Here is a 22,823-nt window from a genome sequence, read left to right as displayed (position 1 = left end):
CCCAGAGGGTAAACTAGACCTTATTCGGATTAGTCCGGTTTCCTCACGATGTTTTCCTTTACCGAAAAGAGACTAGTAAATATCTAATGATATTTCGTACATAGGTAAGTTCCGAAAAACACATTGGTACGAGCCGGGTTACGAACCCGCGACACTACTCAAAATAAACCATTTCCATTTTTACTGAGAAAAAAACAATTAACTTTTTAATTTTTTTGGCCCATTACATTATGTTTTTAATAGAACCCTCTACAATGACCGTAACAAAACGGAAAGTAAATTGTATGAACTTTCGGTGACAATTTTTTCTCGTATTAGGATCGAAAGAGATCGCGATTTTAAGTGGAAATAATATAAAAAACTAAAATTTAAAATGCAAGATGCGGGAACAACTTTAAAATATAAATGCCATAATAGGGTTAAGTAAATTTTTTAGGTGTACCTACATTTTTACATTGCTAAAATATTATTAGTCAATAATATTCTTAAATAAGTTTACTGTAAGTACCTAAATTAAATTGATAACAATTTTACCACAATAAATTACTGTACCACTGCCTGTAATGAACGTGTCCCATCCCTACGCTGACGCGTGACATCGCGCCATATTTGAAACGACCAATCGCAACGCCGTGAGTACCCCTCCCGCACCTCACAGTTTGGTGAGTTGCGTCGCGAACAAAATGACCAATATTAGGCTTCTATAGGCGGTTTTCTGTGTATTTGACTAAGTGTCCGAACCTAAAAATAAGGACTGACAAGATAAAGCAAAATACCGATTTTCTGTTTGACCACGTCTTAACAAGACCTCTTTGATGCATTTTTTTTTCTTAGCCCGTTGTAATGTGGGACATGTAACGTGAGGCGGTTTTCTCCCCTACGTCACCTATGCCGTTTGAAATTCAACTAATTAATTCGTACCTAATTGAACCATGTACAGTCAGCAGCAGAAGTTGCTAAGCGGGCGAGGTGTTCAAAAGTACCTTGACGCGCTGTAAATGTCCGTACTTGTTTGTGATCGTCACGAATAAATGTTTTTTATCTTTAAACAGGTCCGTCAGCTCATGGCCGACGTGGGTGTGCGCAGGTTCCAGGACCTGATCGGGCGCACGGACCTGCTCAAAGTGCGCGAGAACAACGAGAACCCGAAGGCCCGCCTTCTCAATCTGAGCCTTATCCTGAAGAACGCCTTGCACATGCGTCCCGGCGTCAATATTATTGGAGGATCCAAGACGCAGGTTAGTTCATATTTTACCTAGCAGTGTTTTTACCCAGCACATGGCCGACGTGGGCGTGCGCAGGTTCCAGGACCTGATCGGGCGCACGGACCTGCTCAAAGTGCGCGAGAACAACGAGAACCCGAAGGCCCGCCTTCTCAATCTGAGCCTTATCCTGAAGAACGCCTTGCACATGCGTCCCGGCGTCAATATTATTGGAGGATCCAAGACGCAGGTTAGTTCATGTTTTACCTAGCAGTGTTTTTACCCAGCACATGGCCGACGTGGGCGTGCGCAGGTTCCAGGACCTGATCGGGCGCACGGACCTGCTCAAAGTGCGCGAGAACAACGAGAAACACAAGGCTCGCCTTCTCAACCTGAGCCTTATCCTGAAGAACGCCTTGCACATTGCACATGCGTCCCGGCGTCAATATTATTGGAGGATCCAAGACGCAGGTTAGTTCATATTTTACCTAGCAGCGTTTTTACCCCACAGTCTTTATTTCCTAACAAATACGAACTAGTTCGCTTTAAAACAATAATGAATAGTTTACAAAAAACCATGCACTGTCATCACTTTTCATCAACATCATAGGAGGAACTAACATTAATCGCTAGTCAGTCTTTGAAAGCACATTTTTATCAAACAAGATTTATTTTAAACACAACGTAAAAGGAACAAATGCAGTTATTTTTAACTCTTCTCGTAAAAATTTAAGGTCGATAACGCGGGATAATGTCAACTAGTCAAAATATCTTCCATGTTTTACATTATCTACTAGAGTCACACACAACGCATCTTTTTCGCTATCTGGACATTCTGGACATAATAGCACTTTAGTTAATAATGTGATGTCCCCCTGCACCTTACAGTTCTGATAATTCGATTCCTACAGCAGACCGAAAATAATTACCTCAATGACACTTATTTGGCAGGATTTCCAACTAGAGAAACGACTGGACAACCAACTAATCGAGCAGTGCGCCGGCATCCTCGACGGCAGCCACAAGCACGTGGACATCGCCATGAAGATCACCAACGAGGACCGCACCTTCACTTCCACTCTCTCCTACCATATCGCCATGTAAGTTATACTATGCTATGAGACAACCAAGTAATCGAGCAGTGCGCCGGCATTCTCGACGGCAGCCACACGCACGTGGACATCGCCATGAAGATCACCAACGAGGACCGCACCTTCACTTCCACTCTCTCCTACCATATCGCCATGTAAGTTATACTATGCTATGAGACAACCAACTAATCGAGCAGTGCGCCGGCATCCTCGACGGCAGCCACAAGCACGTGGACATCGCCATGAAGATCACCAACGAGGACCGCACATACACTTCCATTCTCTCCTACCATATCGCCATGTAAGTTATACTATGCTATGAGACAACCAACTAAGCGAGCAGTGCGCCGGCATCCTCGACGGCAGCCACAAGCACGTGGACATCGCCATGAAGATCACCAACGAGGACCGCACATACACTTCCATTCTCTCCTACCATATCGCCATGTAAGTTATACTATGCTATGAGACAACCAACTAAGCGAGCAGTGCGCCGGCATCCTCGACGGCAGCAAGAAACACGTGGACATCGCCATGAAGATCACCAACAAGGACCGCACATACACTTCCACTCTCCTACCATATCGCCATGTAAGTTATACTATGCTATGAGACAACCAAGTAATCGAGCAGTGCGCCGGCATCCTCGACGGCAGCCACAAGCACGTGGACATCGCCATGAAGATCACCAACGAGGACCGCACCTTCACTTCCACTCTCCTACCATATCGCCATGTAAGTTATACTATGCTATGAGACAACCAACTAATCGAGCAGTGCGCCGGCATCCTCGACGGCAGCCACAAGCACGTGGACATCGCCATGAAGATCACCAACGAAAACCGCACCTTCACTTCCACTCTCTCCTACCATATCGCCATGTGAGTGTATGAACACTTACAGAAAATTCATACTATAGAAACAAATTTAGTGCAAATGTTTATAGAAAGCGTGCATAAACTATAGGGGGCAGCATAGGAGCTGGCAGATTTTTGGCGCGAGTCGTACGTATGCGTTGAGTTTTGAAGGTGCGCGTCGTGCAGGTTTTGACCTGTTTCGTATTGAACGTTCGCGCGGACACATTTCTAGGATCGTAACGAGTTTTATCATGTCATTACGTAGTAAGTTCGTTTATGTTCGTGCGCGCGCGTATTTTTGTGAAAATAAATATGTAAGTGTATTGTTTGACATTGGTTACGTATTCATTTCTATCTACTGTGTCGTTAGCATTATGACCGTGACTGTTTATTAGATTCCATTTTTAACCCCAAAATGTGTTAATTTTATTATCCGGTATCCGGCCGGATAGTAGGTCACTATCCGGTATCCACCCGGATACTAAAATAACGGCCGGATAGGCCGGATACCGGATAGTAACAGGATATCCGGTGCATCCCTAGTCCATATAGGTACAAAATACACATTTAAATACTCCTTTATCTGCGGTAAAAGTCGATTTCCATTGTTATTTTGATTGTTAGGAAATACGGCGACCACGGGCTGCCCGACGACACGAGCGTCAACATCTCGCTGATCGGCTCGGCCGGGCAGAGCTTCTGCGCCTTCCTGTCCAAGGGTATCACGGTCACCCTGGAGGGCGACGCCAACGACTATGTCGGTATGTAGCTATACGTATCACACACAGACCAATACACAAAAACCATCATTGGAATTTACGACTGAAATTATTAATTATTTTTGTGGATTTCATTTGGCTATCTATTATCGCTTATTTACATCAATGTAGCCTGAATTAGGCCTGTATAAAATACCACCATTGACAATGTTAAATTAGTTAACCGAGTCTTTTAGGGCGCGGCCACACTGGGAGCGAAGTCGTTGCGTACTCGCGGCGATATCGTTGCGCGCTCGCGGCGAGATCGTTGTGCGCTTGCGGCGAACTTGTTGCGCGCTGGCGGTGAACTTGCTGCGCGTTCGCCTCGCTCGCAAATCGCCAGTGTGGCCGCGCTCATATAAAAACATACTGTCCATTGCTTTTTTCCTACAATGCTCAATGGCCACACCAGTAAATATTATTGGGTTAGATATTCATTGTTTTTTTTTTTTTATTATAGGTAAGGGATTATCCGGTGGTAAAGTGATTATTTACCCACCAAAGATTTCACCGTTCGAGTCTCATCTGAACGTTATTGTCGGGAACGTCTGTCTGTACGGAGCTACTACTGGAAGGGCTTACTTTAGGTACGTATTTTCAAAATACCTAGTAGTATTTATGTATTTTGGTGATGGTATACGACGCGATACAGAAAAAATAATAAGCAGTATTTCAAGGTAATGCGCGTAGGCTCTGTAATCCGATGTACGGCGTTGGTGATTGATTTTGAAGACAGTCGCCTTGGAAAGCATCGGGAGATGTGTGGTCCTATAATATTAAAGCGAGTTTTAATTTAGTTGTTTTAATTTTCAAACTGTACTCTTGTTAAATCTGTTTGTAATTTCGATCGTCTCAGTCGCATACACCTAAATGGGGTTGGCAAATGTCAAAGGTGTCAAATAGATGGCGCCATCATAGCTTGCCCCTTTTTCTACGAGATCTGGCTTCAAGGGCCAGTGGCATCCTGGGCATTGACAGGGCAAGCTATGATGGCGCCATCTGTAATACTTCAACCGGCCAACCCCATTGCGATACACATATCTACGCCTAGTGTACAGTCAGCAGCAGAAGATGCTTAGCGCGCGAGGTCTTCAAAATTACCTTGACACGCTCTTATTCTCTTAACAAGTTGCGTCAAGATAATTTAGAACACCTCGCCCGCTTAGCAACTTTTGCTGCTGACTGTACTCACGTTCAGTAGCTATAGTTGGTAGCTTTCTAGTAGAGCCCGAAGGCTTATTCTATTGTCTATTGTTCAGTAAAACCGCACGTGCTACTTACCTGCAAAAAAGGGTCCTAATTATTATATTTGGCACCTGAGCGCGGGCTAGTCCAACGCTCAAAAAACCAGTGTAGGTGCGCTCTCCGATAACGCGCCATTGTTACGCATCTCGATGTCACATTTTAGACTGGTTCTGTAGCGTTCGACTCGCCGGCACTCAGTAACCGAACTACCGATTTTTTATGCAGGTGGTTGTGGCACGTGGCACGAGCGGTTTTACTTAACAATAGACAATAGGATTAGCCTTCGGGCTCTATTAGAAAGCTACAAACTATACATCGGGAGTTTGAATTTCACAGGGGTATAGCATCAGAGCGGTTCTGCGTGCGCAACTCGGGCTGCACGGCCGTGGTGGAGGGCGTCGGCGACCACGGCTGCGAGTACATGACGGGCGGCACCGTGCTCATCCTCGGCCTGACCGGACGCAACTTCGCGGCCGGCATGAGCGGTCAGTACTAAATACAGTAGAACCCGCTTAAGACGATTCTGAAGGGACCTAGCAAAAAAAGCGTCTTAAACGGGAAATCGTATTAAACTTGAACAAATAAAACTATAATAATGGTGATAATGAGCGAATTAAATCTAAGTGTAGGAGGGTATAAGTACACACCAGAGATGTACAAAATGGTTTTAAAAAAGCATTTAAATACAAAATGCAAAATACTTTTCAGATTTACTATTTCAAATGCAAAATACCAAATAGTTTTGCGTTTTGTATTTCAAATGCTAAATGCAAAATAGGTATTTTCAAAATACTTTTTCAAAATAAAATACATTTTGAGCAAATCTCAGATATTTTTATTTATTTTAGGTATTTATCATGAGAAATAGAGACACAATGCCGAGCCGAACAAAAACGTCTAATATCATGGCATGGCACCTTATGCATGACATTTTGGTCATATTTATCAGTACGCGTATCAATAAATTCTGTTATGGTATTAATAATAGTCCGTCGGTTCCTCTCGCTGCGGCCCTGACCACCGGCAGCTTGGGCCCTGCCCCGCTGCTGGCGGCACCCTAGGTTAGGTTTTTTATAATGTGTTTATAATATTTTTTATATTATTTTTGTAAGTGTTTTTATATTTTAATTTTATACACATATTGTAAAAAACCAACCTAAGAATAGAAATAAATAAAGGAAATAATACTCACTTAAAATAATGTAAAAAACTAGACTAACGAAAAGAGAGCCATGGCTCCATTTTGTGACTTGTGTGGCCATTTATTTCGGTTGATTGTGCATCTAGTTCTTATTTTATTATTATTACACTTTTCTTTTATTAATAACAACTGGATTGGTATTGTTAAAAAGTGAAAAAAACATCAGTTTTTATTTATTACGCTTTTTAACAATACCAGGGGGCCGATTTTTTAATTTCGATCGCTAGATTTCGTCACTCGAAAATCGGTGGAAAACGGCAAGATGCTGATTTTTGAAATACGAGCGATATTTAAATTGTGAATTTAGTGGTATTGACCACTAGTTTTTGATTCTATTAGTAGAATTTACATGCCTAGTAGTGGAGATATTACTGAACGAAATACACGAAATCGAGCGGTCGAATTTCAAAAATCGGCCTCCTGGCGCTGGCGCCAGGCGCTAGCAGGCGCCTCTATCGGTCTAATTCGGCAATACAAGCGTCATTCGTTCATTTCATTTTGTTTGACTGGTAATGTTGGCTAAACTTAATCACAAAGTATTTTGCATTTTGAAATGAATATTAAAAATGCAAAATACGTCTCGAAAAGTATTTCAAATAAAATACAAAATGGTTTTTACTAAAAGGCATTTAAATGCAAAATACAAAATAGGTATTTTGCATTTTGTATTTGCATTTTAAATAGAAGTATTTCAAATAAATCGCATCTCTGGTACACACGCGGTTAAATAATCTAGGAACACAAACGATAAGCTGAACTAGAAAGTCGTGGAGTACCTGACTGCAAATAAATCTGGGAGCGATAGCTTGCACTCCGTGCTCCATAACGGTCAAGCAGATGGCATCGCATTCTCACGCCGATAAGGACCCGACAAAAGATATTAGACGAAATAAAAAACCAAAAAAGGTTGCTTACAATACGACGGTTATGTCAAAAACACGGGACGTAACGGGACGGATGGCGTATTAAGCGGGATGCGAGTCGTATTAACCGTGAAAAAATGTATGAAAACAGGCCTAAATTTGCAGGGACCGGCGTAAAATGTCGTATTATGCGGGGAAATCGTATTAAACGTGATCGTATTAAGCGGGTTCTACTGTACATAGAAATTAACTTAAATTTTTCACTCGCCTAAATTTTTAGTCGCTATTGGCGACATGTTGCGGGCCCGTCGGGGGTCCTTCTTCAGGCTCGAGTGCTCGCGGCGGCTGCACTTCCCTCCCGACGGGCCCGAAACATGTCGCCATAGCTACTAAAAATGTGAGTGAAACCATTGTCGTCTAAACAGTTTACAAAATACATCTATAAAAGTAAGGACATCCAAAACTGATCAACTCATAAAAAGGCAGGATTCGGCTCTCACAAGTCAGTGCTCGGCTTATAGTTTAGTTTGAGCCTGTATTTCAGAAACAGAAAGCAATCACCTTAAATACTGTAAAGTGTCATTCTATGGAACTTGCTAACTATGTAAATAAACCGCTATATTGAAATTGTCTCTGAATGTCAATTTACAAGTGACTTTTGTTTACATATTTAGCAAGTTCCATAGAATGACACTTTAATAAAGAAAGATCATTTGAGTTAGGTCACTATTCATAGGATTACAAGACAACATCCTGCATCTACCTGATTCTAACAATACAAATCAGCTTCATGCATCCTAGCTGTAAACCAGTCCGTAACTTCCCATAGTAATATCTTAACAAGTCCCTACGTTAAACGGTAGATCTAGCAGTTAAGCCGCTTTTTAACATAATAATTTGTCGCAGGTGGTATCGCGTACGTGTACGACATCGACGGCTCGTTCAAGCGCGGCAAGTGCAACCCCGAAATGGTGGAAATGCTCCCTCTGGAGTTGGAGGATGACTTGCAAGTCGTCAAGACCCTGCTGCAAGAATTCGTTGAGTATACGGGGTGAGTAGATCTAAATGAGCCCGTCTTTTCGATTCGATACAATAATATTTGCCCTATAGTGTAAGTCGTACTGATGTGCTGAACAGAAATTGCTAAAATTGGGAAGTTTATTAATTCGTTTATTTAATTTTATCTGTGGCTCATTTTATAAAACAATACACCAACAGGCTAAATCTCGGAATATCTGGGAAATACCTGTTTGAGATGGGCATTATTATGTAATTTTTAAATATTTTTGGCAATGTTCCCAATTTTTTGGAAACTTTCTATAAATTGTACCGTTGTACATAGCTAATTGGTCACTAACTTTTCTAAGCATGGAAGGCACATAAAGTTACCTAAAAACGAGTGCCTACGCCAATACATGTAACAATATATCAAAAAAAAAATCCTTCACCTGTCTTATATCTTAAAATATTCCTCCTTTACAGATCTTTAATAGCTAAACAGCTATTAGAGACCTGGCCAGCGCCAGCCAAGGAGTTCGTAAAAGTGTTCCCATACGAATACCAGCGCGCGCTCAAACAGATGGCCATACAGCAGGCGCCCAAGGTCGAGGCCAACGGCAAGGAGGAAAACGGCGTCGCGGATATAGAGGAGGCGGTGCGTGATGTGGAACTGGACAAGAAGAATTTGGAGAAGATTCTCGATAAGACCAGGTATGGAATATAGTTGTTATAGTGTTCTAGCGCGCGCTCAAACAGATGGCCATACAGCAGGCGCCCAAGGTCGAGGCCAACGGCATCGCGGATATAGAGGAGGCGGTGCGCGATGTGGAACTGGACAAGAAGAATTTGGAGAAGATTCTCGATAAGACCAGGTATGGAATATAGTTGTTAATAGTGTTCTAGCGCGCGCTCAAACAGATGGCCATACAGCAGGCGCCCAAGGTAGAGGCCAACGGCAAGGAGGAAAACGGCATCGCGGACATTGAGGAGGCGGTGCGGGATGTGGAACTGGACAAGAAGAATTTGGAGAAGATTCTCGATAAGACCAGGTATGGAATATAGTTGTTAATAGTGTTCTAGCGCGCGCTCAAACAGATGGCCATACAGCAGGCGCTCAAGTTCGAGGCCAACGGCAACGGAAATTTGAGATTTTAGAACAAATGGCGGTGAGCTATCAAATAAAACGTTCACGAAACTATCGACACCGTCATGACGGCTGTCATGCAAATGGCGGCACCGCTTTGACGTTACGGTGTCAATCACCGCCCTCTACGAAACTGCGCCATTTGGTTTACATAGACACCGTTCTAGTGACGTCATTCACCGCTGTATTAAAGAGAATTAAATCACTGTATAACGGCCGCTATATGACGGCACCGCTTTCGGAGGATACCAAAGCCACAGGGCGGACACGCCATACATCGAAAATCATTGGCGTTTATATGTGTGAACGGCACGTCTGTACACGCGTCATTGTGTGAGTAAGTCGCTTAAGCTTTGGATTCCTCCGAAAACGGTGCCGTCATATGACGGCCGTCATATAGCGGCAGCAAAAGACGGCCGTCTTTACGGTGGCGACATGTGGAAAGTACCACGGCGTCATAACACACCGTCATCCACCAAGATGAAAGCGGCAAATTTGAAAAATGTAGGCGCGATGGGATAACGTCCCATAGAAAATTTGAATTTCGCGCCTTTTCCTACTGACAAGATTTGCTTGATCATCTATAATTTACTTGGAGGATGAAATATCATCAGAAGAGGAAAATAATCGTAGTACGGAATCACTTATTCAAATCTCGTGTCATTTGTTCCAAAATGGCGTCACCGCTATCTAATAAAACGTTCACGAAACTATCGACACCGTCATGACGGCCGTCATCTTACGTTACGTTGGCAATCAACGTAACGTAACGCCGTCTAGGAAACCGCGCCATCTTGTTTACATAGACAACGTTCTAGTGACGTCAGTCAACGCTATATAGCGGCCGTAATATGACGGCACCGTTTTCGGAGGAATCCAAAGCTTTAGGGCTGACTCCCGTGCGGCGCGCGGGGAAGGCTAAGCCGAAGCTTGCCAAGGCCGGCCGAAGTGACACGACAAGCCGCCCACTGCGTTGGATAATTCAACCGAAATATGTTAACTAATGTTTAAGTTTAATTACGCTCCAATTGTTTTGTTAGGCCATTATTATATTTACGTTATTGTTGATACCTATTGATTTTATATAACATACATACCTAATGGAAAAATTCAATAGGTATATATATTAATAACAGAGATTGAATAACAAAATAAATCAAAATTTTAACCCTAAATTAGCCTGAGGCAGTTCCCAGGATACTGGCCGCGTCCCCCGTCTGCACAGTGAGGCTGAGTTTTTGGGCAAAATACCTAATTAATTATATTACAATAAGAAAAACCATCTCTTCTTAATCTCTTATTAATTTGGGATACTCTGTATAAGTGTATAGATAGCTGTTGGATCTCTAAAATATAAATAAATAAATCAAATAAAAACGCGAATATTCCGAGCATAAATTCTTTTTTATGAAAAGAGTGTAAAACTAAAACATTTACAAGTAATATCTGTGTAGGTATTTACATTAAAATGTTAACTTAACATTCCTAAATTCAACGAACTAAAAACCGGTAGGCGTGTATGTACTATGTATGTGACGTACGATATTATTACCTGTTATTATACAAAAGTTTAGCCTTATACACATTTCATGTACTTTAAATTGAAAAACTTGATTACTTATTTCTAAAATAACACACACGCACACACACACAGGGTACACTCGGTACTCGTACATAGCACAATAGATCGGCATTTTGAACGTTCCGTCCGTCATCGCGTCGCTAACCGAACTGAGCGCGCGGCTAAAACTCGGCTAACTGCTGTCGAGGGGCGAGGTAATCCGAGTCGGAGCGGGGCGGTGCGTGTCCGTTCTGTATGATAATACTATTACTTATTCTGTGCCAAAGCTTTACGCATGCGTTTGACGGACTAATGATAAATATAATTATGTTCGAATTATAGAAAACAGCCTTTACCTTTCTTTCACAGGGGCTTCATAAAATACCCGCGCGAGACTTCCATCTACCGGCCCGCGGAGAAGCGCCTCCGCGACTGGGACGAGATATACAACTTCAACCACGTGCGCCGCGGCCTCCGCGTGCAGGCCGCGCGCTGCATGGAGTGCGGCGTGCCCTTCTGCCAGTCCGGCCACGGCTGCCCGCTCGGGAACATCATACCCAAGTGGAACGAGCTCGTGTTCAACGGGGACTGGAAACAGGCGCTCAAACAGCTCATGCAGACCAACAACTTCCCTGGTAAGTTAACTGTAAAGATCGGTTTTCCTAGGATAGCGGTGCCGTCATATAGCGGCCGTCTCCATACTAAATAATACGGCTAAATATGGATGTCGTCGTATTTGTATGGAGACGGCCGCTATATGACGGCACCGCTTTCGGAGGAAACCAAAACTTTAGGGTTCATTTAGACGGTGCGAGAACTAGCATGCGACTTTGATTACATTGCGCCGTTTGATCGGTCGGCTGAATTGATGTATCCTCAATGGTCCGCAATGTAACTGAAATCGTATACGAGTTCGCGCGCCGTCTAAATGAGCCCTTGAAGATCGGTTTTCCTAGGATAGCGGTGCCGTCATATAGCGGCCGTCTCCATACTAAATAATACGGCTAAATATGGATGTCGTAATATTTGTATGGAGACGGCCGCTATATGACGGCACCGCTTTCGGAGGAAACCAAAGCTTAACCGGTATGTATGTTACTACGCGCTAGTGCATGTGCACGTTTACGCACACGCACCCAATGTGCATAGGCCTTAAATCTCATGGCTACAGCTTTCTACCCCTGCAAAAAAGACCGTTCAGATTCTACTCCTTACGCAAATAGGTCATTTTTAAATAACTAACTTTAAAGTAGCTTAGTTTTAGGTCATTTTTAGGGAGATTGTCACTAAATACAGGGGTGAATTTAGTTTGTTCGAAAAAACAAAAGAAATTCTACGTTATTTGGTTTATGAAAGGTTCTAATTAGATGGAAACGGAGTGTAATTCTTACGAGGATAATTTATTTGTTGTAATATTTTTCACAGAGTTCACCGGTCGCGTATGCCCCGCGCCCTGCGAGGGAGCCTGTGTGCTGGGCATTTCAGAACCGCCGGTCACCATCAAGAACATTGAGTGCGCCATCATCGACAACGCCTTTGAAAACGGATGGATCGTCCCAGAGGTAAACGATACTCATTTTCATCACACTTGTTCGTAAAAGGTATTATCACACGTAGGCATTTCAGTCCATAAATCTTAAATTTCGACCTAGGGCTGTAATGTACGTCCGAAAATAACATTTTTTCCTTCTTTTTATGAAAATAAACAAAACTACAGTAATTCAGCCATATTACACCTTTTTAAAGTATCCTAAAATACGTAAGAGAACAAACTTTAGGCGTATTTCGTTGATGTTTTAATTATAGATAAATATGAGTACGCTTATGATGTTTCATATTTGTATCGAAATAAGGTTATTATTTGTGTTGTTTTCTTCTAGATCCCAGAACACCGCAATGGCAAAACAGTTGCAGTAGTCGGATCCGGTCCCGCCGGCCTAGCTTGTGCGCATCAACTAAACAAGGTATTTAACAATTTGTCTACGGTGATTAGGATAAGTATACCCTGACAAGATTTTATTGGTCCTTCCTTCGACATGTTGAAGATTTTCAATGATATTTATTTATTTGGCAAGGAGACTTTGACAACATACGTTGAAAGTCATCGAATGTGACCGATGTTAATAAGAAGAAAATATTTCGCAATTATAAATTATTTTAGCACAAACCTGTCAAAAAAGATTGTAAAATATCCAAGAAAAAATATTTTAAATAAAATGTTTTCAAATTAGTCATTGACATGACCGGTACTAACATTTTCTTAAATTATAAATATGTAAATGAAGATCATGAAGTACGCACATTACTGCCATTATGTAAGCTTATTGTAGCGACACTATCTCAGGGCCAAATAATTTAATATGGACTGAAAATATTTACTACAACTATTTTTAGTTGTAGTTCAAATGTAGTCGTGTTCAAAGTCTTCACCCTTTGGCCTTTGCCTAATTTATTTTGTACACCGTCTTGAGTTTCTATTTTTAATTTTGATACAAGCTTATTTCTACTGAACTAATCTAAAGTAAAACGGAAGATTTTATTATTATAGTGGTCTATAATCACATTGAATCAGAGCTTGATGAATAAGCAGTTTTTGTAAGATAATTTGTCCTACCGGTCTGGCCTAGTGGGTAGTGACCCTGCCTGTGAAGCCGCGGTCCTGGGTTCGAATCCCAGTAAGGGCATTTATTTGTGTGATGAGCACAGATATTTGTTCCTGAGTCATGGTTGTTTTCTATGTATTTAAGTATTTGTATATTATATATATCGTTGTCTGAGTACCCACAGCACAAGCTTTCTTGAGCTTACCGTGGGGCTTAGTCAATTTGTGTAATAATGTCCTATAATATTAAAAAAAAAAAATTGTAAGGAACTTGCTTTTTTTTACAGGATTCTTGTTTTTCTGACTTCTTGATTGTAATACATGTATGTGAACCAGGCGGGCTATTCTGTGACGGTGTTCGAACGTAACGATCGTGCCGGAGGGCTGCTGCAGTACGGCATCCCCACTATGAAGCTCAGCAAGGAGGTTGTGCAGCGGCGCGTCCAACTGATGCAGGCTGAAGGCATCGTGTTCAAATGCAACATAGACGTGGGCAAGGACATTAGCGCCACCGACCTGGCCAACGAGTGAGTACAACCGTTAGGACATGTGCTGAGGCAGAATAGCCGAGTCGGAGGATTGCTGCAGTACATCCCCAAGATGAAGCTTAGCAAGTGTTCAAATGCAACATAGACGTGGGCAAGGACATTAGCGCCACCGACCTGGCCAACGAGTGAGTAAAGTTGTAGGTTAAATGACGGCGTTAGAGCAGGATGGCCGAGTAGGATGACTGTTATAGTATCTATCCCCATGATGTGTCTTAAGCAGTAGTGGTGGATGACTGCGTACATCGGGGGCGACGTGTTTTGTTTTCTATCTCGAAACTATCCATATCAATGATAAAAATTCTCTATAGTTCGTTTTTTTAGCATTAGAAAGAACTTGAAAGAAGGTAAGCGATTTTGACTATTTTTGACATGTCTTTTAATTGAAAAACACTTTTTAAAAATCAATAACTATTACTTATGAAAGCAGAAGACTATAAAAGATCGTATTAGATTCATAATTGTTACATATTTACCGTAACTTATTTTTAAAATGTGTTTTTCAAATAAAAGACACATTAAGATTGTTTACCTTATTTCTAATGCTAAAAAAACGAACTGTAGCACTATATAGTTTGCCACAATGAATCTGCTTATTAGCACCCCTCTATTTTCACCAGGACTAACGAAAAAAAGATAGTTGTTCGACCTATTTCTTCACAAATTTAACCAATCAATCTCACTCCAGATACAACGCCCTGGTGCTCTGCATGGGCGCGACATGGCCACGCGACCTGCCGCTCAAGGGCCGGCAGCTGAACGGCATCCACTACGCCATGGAGTTCTTAGAGACGTGGCAGAAGAAGCAGATGGGCCCGCCGCTGCACCACGGGAAGGAGCTGCCCGAACTCAACGCCAAGGACAAGAATGTGCTTGTTATCGGAGGAGGCGATACTGGGTGAGCACTAAATCCTACCCCCAGATAGAAAACTCTAGTGCTCTGCAAGGGCGCGACATGGCCACGCGACCTGCCGCTCAAGGGCCGGCAGCTGAACGGCATCCACTACGCCATGTTCTTAGAGACGTGGCAGAAGAAGCAGATGGGCCCGCCGCTGCACCACGGGAAGGAGCTGCCCGAACTCAACGCCAAGGACAAGAATGTGCTTGTTATCGGAGGAGGCGATACTGGGTGAGCACTAAATCCTACCCCCAGATAGAAAACTCTAGTGCTCTGCAAGGGCGCGACATGGCCACGCGACCTGCCGCTTAAGGGCCGGCAGCTGAACGGCATCCACTACGCCATGGAGTTCTTAGAGACGTGGCAGAAGAAGCAGATGGGCCCGCCGCTGCACCACGGGAAGGAGCTGCCCGAACTCAACGCCAAGGACAAGAATGTGCTTGTTATCGGAGGAGGCGATACTTGGTGAGCACTAAATCCTACCCCCAGATAGAAAACTCTAGTGCTCTGCAAGGGCGCGACATGGCCACGCGACCTGCCGCTTAAGGGCCGGCAGATCAACGGCATCCACTACGCCATGGAGTTCTTAGAGACGTGGCAGAAGAAGCAGATGGGCCCGCCGCTGCACCACGGGAAGGAGCTGCCCGAACTCAACGCCAAGGACAAGAATGTGCTTGTTATCGGAGGAGGCGATACTGGGTGAGCACTAAATCCTACCCCCAGATAGAAAACACTAGTGCTCTGCAAGGGCGCGACGTGGCCAAAGGCCGGCAGCTTAAGGGCATCCACACCACTCCTCGGAGTTCCTAGAATCGTAGACTTATATCGAACGGGATATGAACCGTGATTACCTTTTGTATTGTGTTCGAGCTCCCGATATTTCGACGCAGTTACATGCATCTTGTTCAAGGTAATCGCGGTTCATATCCCGTTCGATATAAGTCTAGTGAAACTAACCGTGATATTTGTCAACATGTTTTTGTCATCTGTGTTTGTCATAAATAAATGTATTTTCTTCTTCTTCTTTAAACACGGCATGCATGTAACAGATGTTGTCACGTATGTTTTGTTTATCCTAAGTACTAAATATAAATCAAGGTTGCTGAAATTAGGTAGTAGTAGAAGGTTGTAAAAATGCCTCGAAAAAATCACAGCCATATTCTATGTGCACGCAAATACACGTGTAGCACCACACAATCCTCACCTCACCTTGACTTGAATTGAGTACACTACGAGGTCTTATAATTAACTATGGTAACATTTTTAGATGCGACTGCATAGCGACATCGCTCCGCCAAGGCGCCAAGTCGATCACGACGTTCGAAATCCTGCCGCAGCCGAAACCCACCCGCGGACAAGACAACCCGTGGCCGCAATGGCCGAGGGTCTTCAGGTATTATTAGTTAATATCAGACACACAGACACCGGTGCAATTTTACTCTTAAAATGCTACAATTTGAGTTTGCCTTGAATAAATTCAAAGCTTAGTTCCACCAATGGCTTACTCATAGAGTATTTTACTCAATAAACAAGTTATTTGCTTATAAAGAAGACTCTGTAATGTAATATATTAGTTAAGTTCGTTGTATGATAGATTTAGTTCTTTAATTTTAAGTTTTTCATTTGATATTCGCACATTTCGCACGCCAGAAAAGGCGTAAAATGTAGAACAATTTTGTACCTACTTAAGACCACTATGTAACCATATTACTGCGAATAAACCATTTGTATTTGCAGAACCGAGTTGCATTATACACCGTTTTATACTACTTACTCAGTTACCTCATATCTATTTTTTGGAATGGTTTATAATTGTTTATTCTAGGATTCAAACACGTTCAATATATTCGCAGGGTGGACTACGGGCACGAGGAAGTCAAAGTGAAGTTCGGAAACGACCCGAGGAAGTTCTCTACGCTAACCAAAGAATTCCTGGATGACGGTAAGTTTATATAGCTGGTCAAGCAGATCTTGTCAGTAGAAAAAGGCGGCAAATTTGAAAAATGTAGGCGCGAAGGGATATCGTCCCATAGAAAATTTGAATTTCGCGCCTTTTTCTACTGACAAGATTCGGTTGACCGTCTATAGAATAGTCATCATCATCATCGTCTCCTAGCCGTTTTCCGCCACAGCGACTACTTTCTACCGCTGAGAGCGTCGCTGGTGCGGTCTTAGCTGACATAGCCAATCTTTGCAAATGTGCGGCCACACTCGCTGCAGATGAGCACCCCTCCGATTATATTTGATGGCCACAGGTGGTCTGGCCTTTTGTTACAACATAGCAAGTAACGCCCTTATTCATAAAGGTGAAATCTGACGGTTCATTTTGTGTTAATTTTCGTGTTTCATCTTTCAAGCAAAGTGACACATCTGAGCATAAAGTGAACCAAAAATTAAGAAAGAATTAATTGGGAAAACGATGTTCTTCATCAATTTCACCATTCACTCAAACATTATTAGCCTGACTGAACACAGAGAGGTCGTTTACTCGGATTTAACAAGTGAAAAACTAGGTAGTAGTTCTTAGGGTTTTTATTTTTATTGTTCGCATATTCTTCATGTATCCGACCTATATTACAGCTATCCCTTGTGAACATGGAATGATAGAAAAATGAATCATTCACTCAAGTGAACATTCATTCTAATGAACCGTCTGATATCACCTACTTATCCTAAACCTTTGTTGAATGGGGTTGGCCGGTCGAAGTATTTTACAGATGGCGCCAGCATAGATACAAACAAACGAATTGAATAAATAAATGAAATTACATTGTCTATGGTAGAATATGGAGATAAATTAAAGTTACTAATTTCAGATAACTTTTAGAAACCTAACCAAAAATCACGTTACACACGTTAGGTTTTTTTTATGATGTAGGAGTCAAATCACCTGATGGGAAGCGATTACCGCCGCCCATGAACACCCGCAACACCAGAAGGGTTGTTAGTGCGTTGCCGGCCTTTAAGATGGGAGTACGCTCTTTTCTTGAAGGTTTGAAGGTCGTATCGGTCCGGAAATACCGCAGGCGACAGTTCATAGGTTTTTTATGTCACGTCTGCCAGCAGATTTTTAGGGTTCCGTACCCAAAGGGTAAAAACGGGACCCTATTACTAAGACTCCGCTGTCCGTCCGTCCGTCCGTCCGTCCGTCCGTCTGTCACCAGGCTGTATCTCACGAACCGTGATAGCTATAGACAGTTGAAATTTTCACTGATATATTTCTGTTGCCGCTATAACAACAAATACTAAAAACAGAATAAAATAAAGATTTAAGTGGGGCTCCCATACAACAAACGTGATTTTTGACCGAAGTTAAGCAACGTCGGGCGGGGTCAGTACTTGGATGGGTAACCGTTTTTTTGCTTGTTTTTTTTGCTTCTTTTCCTCTATTTTTGTTGATGGTGCGGAACCCTCCGTGCGCGAGTCCGACTCGCACTTGGCCGGTTTTTTTTGTTTGTATCCTGAATGTTAAGAGTGATTTTCACGGCGCACACTTGAACTTGACATAACCTCGCCCAAACCTTCATCAGTTCACGACTTCATACGCCATTGTCTACTTACTTACGTCGTCAGCACAACACTTACGGAAAATCCGAACTTTTTAATAAAACCTGTGTTATTTCGTTTCTAAATTATTTATCGACTACTAAATTTATACCTATAACGAAAGTTGACTTTGGCACGTGACTTGGAGAATTTTTCTCTCCCAATATCAACACTATATATAATATTTTGACACAATTATAGGTATATTGGCCAAAGCAATTTTTTACATTTTTAAATTAGTAGAAAAGCCATAGACAATTACTTGCATTTAATTTTATGATTGATTGAAAAATCGCTGGATACTTCTGGATGAGACTAGCACAGGACCGGGATAAGTGGCGTACCTACACGAAGAGAGGTCTATGCTCAGCAGTAGGCGACTGAAGACTAAAATGATGATGATGATTGATTATGTGTTCGATATGTATTCAAGACAGCAATTATAAATATAAAACTGCTGTTTTTAAACTTCGGTTCAACTTGTACTATTAATTAAGGAGTAGTTAAGCATTTTCAATGTTTCAATCATTTGACAGTTACGACTATTCGTACGCAACGCATAGAGGAAAAGAGCGGTGTTTACTATGTTAGCCTTTATAACACGTGTAAATCTTCGTGCCTAGCGTCTCTACTTTAGTACGAGCATTTGCTGCGTTTAGTTTGTGGTCTGCGATGTAACCGGGAAAACGCAAAAATGAAGAGGACAACTAATAGAGTATTTGACACGTGTTGAATTTTATAACTAAATCTAGTAAAATAGATAGAAAATGAGCAATTTATCACAATACATTAGAACTTTAAAAAATATATGGGAATAATAAAAGAATACAAGACCTTAAACTTCCAAATAGAAAAAAAATTATGATACCATTCGATTCCTTACATTTTATTTAAAAAAATATTGTAGCTATAGCGACCATAAACATAAACGCAATATTTCACCGAAATCGCAATTTCCTTATTTTCCATACATCGAAACGGGTTCTAACGTTACATGGTGACGTCACGATATATTGCCATTTTCTATGAAGCGTTTCGTCAGTAAAGTGCGAGTGCCACACTTTGACCATCATTTGTGACCTTTGTATTGCTTTGAGGCAATGGGTCCCATACAGACATTTGATCCTCAAAACAAACCTGATGACTTATACCATTCATAAAAAAAGCGGCCAAGTGCGAGTCGGACTCGCCCATGAAGGGTTCCGTATTTAGGCGATTTATGACGTATAAAAAAAAACTACTTACTAGATCTCGTTCAAACCAATTTTCGGTGTAAGTTTACATGGTAATGTACATTATATATTTTTTTTAGTTTTATCATTCTCTTATTTTAGAAGTTACAGGGGGGGGGGGACACATTTTACCACTTTGGAAGTGTCTCTCGCGCAAACTATTCAGTTTAGAAAAAAATGATATTAGAAACCTCAATATCATTTTTGAAGACCTATCCATAGATACCCCACACGTATGGGTTTGATGAAAAAAATTTTTTTGAGTTTCAGTTCGAAGTATGGGGAACCCCAAAAATTTATTGTTTTTTTTCTATTTTTGTGTGAAAATCTTAATGCGGTTCACAGAATACATCTACTTACCAAGTTTCAACAGTATAGTTCTTATAGTTTCGGAGAAAAGTGGCTGTGACATACGGACGGACGGACAGACGGACAGACAGACAGACAGACATGACGAATCTATAAGGGTTCCGTTTTTTGCCATTTGGCTACGGAACCCTAAAAATTGTCAAATACCCTATTATAGTACCAACTTTCTATAAACCATTGAATAGGTTACGGCAACGTGGCGGGCGTGTCGGCCGTAGAAGTGGAGTGGACGCGCGCAGCGGGCGGCCGCTGGGAAATGAAGGAGGTCGCGGGCACTGAGAAGGTGTACAAGGCGGAGTTGGTGCTGCTGGCCATGGGCTTCCTGGGCCCCGAGAGATACGTGGCACATCAGCTTGGTAAGTTAGGGCTGATAGACGGCGCGCGAACTCGTATAAGATTTTAGTTACGGACCATGGAGGTTACATCAATTCAGCCGACCGATCAAATGACGCAATGTAATGAAACTCGCATGCGAGTTCTCGCACCGTCTAAATGAGCCTTTACTGGAGTAACTGCAGAAGCACTGACTTCAGGAGCGCGATGTTCACTGGCTCATCGTCATGAAGTGGATCTTGGCCTCCAATACTAGTTGGCACCAGTGCCAATCGTGGCTCACTCCGCGATTTCGTCGCGTCGCTACAAGTACCTAAAAGTACATGCGGCCCACACCAATTTTGGTGTCTAACCGTAGTAGTTGCCGCGCACCGCTACGGAACGGACCGCTGCTCGCGCTTGCGCCACCTAGCGGTCATATCTGTCGTAATGGACGCGTTTTGTTAGAGAGTGAATCTTCTGTACCTAGTACTATTATTTATTCTGTGCCAGTGCAACGTTTTTAGGTTTTAGAATTTATTTTTTCAGACCTTATCCTATTATTAATTTATTTAACTCTATTTCAAACTGCTCCGCTTTAAACGGTTTTTCATAAAATGTAAGACATATTCAAAATTTTAATTTTGATGATCTGATGAAGGCTAGGCAGTTTCTGCGAAAGTGCAATCTAATTTGAACTTCAAATGAAAGTACATACTACGGTTGAAGTTTTATTGATATGTACATGTAAAAAGGGTTAATAAAATGTGACGTCCCACGGATAAAGGTACCTTATGGCCGTTGGCGCTTACGCTATTATTAACGCCACTCCGCCGCCGCGCGTTATTATTATGCTATGCGACGTAAGCGCCAACTGCCATAAGGTACCTTTTGCCGTGGAACGTCACAAATTAACTGCTCATATACGTTAGTTCTGAAGCTGTGAGACGCGATATGCCGAATGGAGTTGTACGAGCCTTTTGTCTATATATTATTGCAGACTTGCCTTTGGACGCGCGCAGCAACGTCGAGACCGAAAAGAAAAACATCTACCACACACCCGTCAACAACGTGTTTGCTGCCGGAGGTAAGTTCAATCAATGATATTATATAATATGTTATGTTTTTACCATAGCAGGGAATATTAGAACGCTGGAAATCATATTTTGCAAGTGTAAATATCTGTAATAAATTAATTAAAAATAATCAAAAGTATTTAAAATAATGCCCAGTATCACGTGACTGCAAACGCCAATCGGAGCGCGTGACGTAATCACAGTGGAATCACCAAAGACAAGTTATAAAACCTGCCTAAGTGTCTACAGATTATCGTACCGAAACGCGATCTTGGTGCGGTGCGGCGCACGAATCGATAGTGTGTAAGGTGGTGCGTTAAGGACGCAGCTATAAGTTAGAGCGAGAAAGAAGGTCGCTGTCCGATGCGGTAGTGTGTAAGGCTTTAAAAAAAATTGTCAGTTGCCATATAAAGAATTTAAAAAAATTACTGACAGCAGTTTGTTTAAAACGCCGTTACGTCATCAAGGTCACGTGACAGTTTGGAGCGTTTAGGCGCGTAATTTAAACACGAAACTTATTAATCTTATTATACATGTTTTCTTATTCAAAATTAATGAATATATTTTTTTAATATTTTTTTCTGTAATTATTACGTGTCTATCTACAAAATGAAACTAGTTCCAAAAAATTGTCAACATCCCTATTCTTTCATGAAACCGATGCTGCCAAAAATACGGGGGTGCGGGGGGACGAGGTGAACGAATCCCGTGCCTTGATTAGTCCGTTCAAAGACACGGACCAATCACGGCACGGGATTGACTCGAAGATGGAGTAACGCTACCGTATGTGTGGCAGAGGGGGTAGCGCGACTATGCTATGTCTAGAGGTTGGATTGTCTGTGCCTATAACCTATCTTGAGTTATAAATCATTGAGTTCAATGGGCATTTGTGTAACATCTTTGAATACCACGTCGGTGCGACCGTATCGTATCCCATGACCGGCTGCCTGGAAATCCTGGGGTATTACATGCGTTTGACAGACACTATCACGATGGATTGAGTGATACCTACGATACGAAATGTATGAAATGCACATTATTGCAAATGACAGTTATTTACAATACAATATTTTATTTGTGTTCCTTGTTTTGGAATCTTAAAAGTATTGAAATAACTACATACATGTATTTAAGTCACCTCTATTTTTGTATGTCAGCATTCACGTTGAAAACGTATTTATTATATACTTTCCTTGACATTAGTGACATTGGAACAACTCTAAAGGGCACGAGCATAATATTTCGTATTTTACATAAATTATTTTATTATACTTATATGTATTAAAACCGCGTCATATGAATAATATACGATTACTTAGAAA

General features: G+C 41.9%; 1 protein-coding gene across 1 annotated transcript in view; it reads left to right on the top strand.

The window, feature by feature from the left end:
• LOC134650319 (uncharacterized) overlaps positions 1–22,823 on the top strand; it is an 89,318-nt gene that overhangs the window by 64,478 nt on the left and 2,017 nt on the right. The window contains exons 27-43 of the mRNA XM_063505280.1: positions 1,053–1,238; positions 2,154–2,302; positions 3,775–3,911; positions 4,369–4,495; positions 5,490–5,638; positions 8,124–8,268; positions 8,700–8,871; positions 8,988–9,088; positions 11,291–11,556; positions 12,347–12,483; positions 12,802–12,885; positions 13,860–14,050; positions 14,757–14,966; positions 16,234–16,359; positions 16,820–16,908; positions 20,299–20,469; positions 21,426–21,512. Of these exons, the coding sequence (XP_063361350.1) occupies positions 1,053–1,238; positions 2,154–2,302; positions 3,775–3,911; positions 4,369–4,495; positions 5,490–5,638; positions 8,124–8,268; positions 8,700–8,871; positions 8,988–9,088; positions 11,291–11,556; positions 12,347–12,483; positions 12,802–12,885; positions 13,860–14,050; positions 14,757–14,966; positions 16,234–16,359; positions 16,820–16,908; positions 20,299–20,469; positions 21,426–21,512 (2,527 nt within the window). The remainder of the gene's footprint in view (positions 1–1,052; positions 1,239–2,153; positions 2,303–3,774; positions 3,912–4,368; positions 4,496–5,489; positions 5,639–8,123; positions 8,269–8,699; positions 8,872–8,987; positions 9,089–11,290; positions 11,557–12,346; positions 12,484–12,801; positions 12,886–13,859; positions 14,051–14,756; positions 14,967–16,233; positions 16,360–16,819; positions 16,909–20,298; positions 20,470–21,425; positions 21,513–22,823) is intronic.

This window comes from Cydia amplana, chromosome 8, assembly GCF_948474715.1.
Source record: "Cydia amplana chromosome 8, ilCydAmpl1.1, whole genome shotgun sequence".
NCBI lineage: Eukaryota > Metazoa > Arthropoda > Insecta > Lepidoptera > Tortricidae > Cydia > Cydia amplana.
Note: the sequence above shows the minus strand (reverse complement) of the source record. Positions and strands in the feature narration are given on the sequence as shown.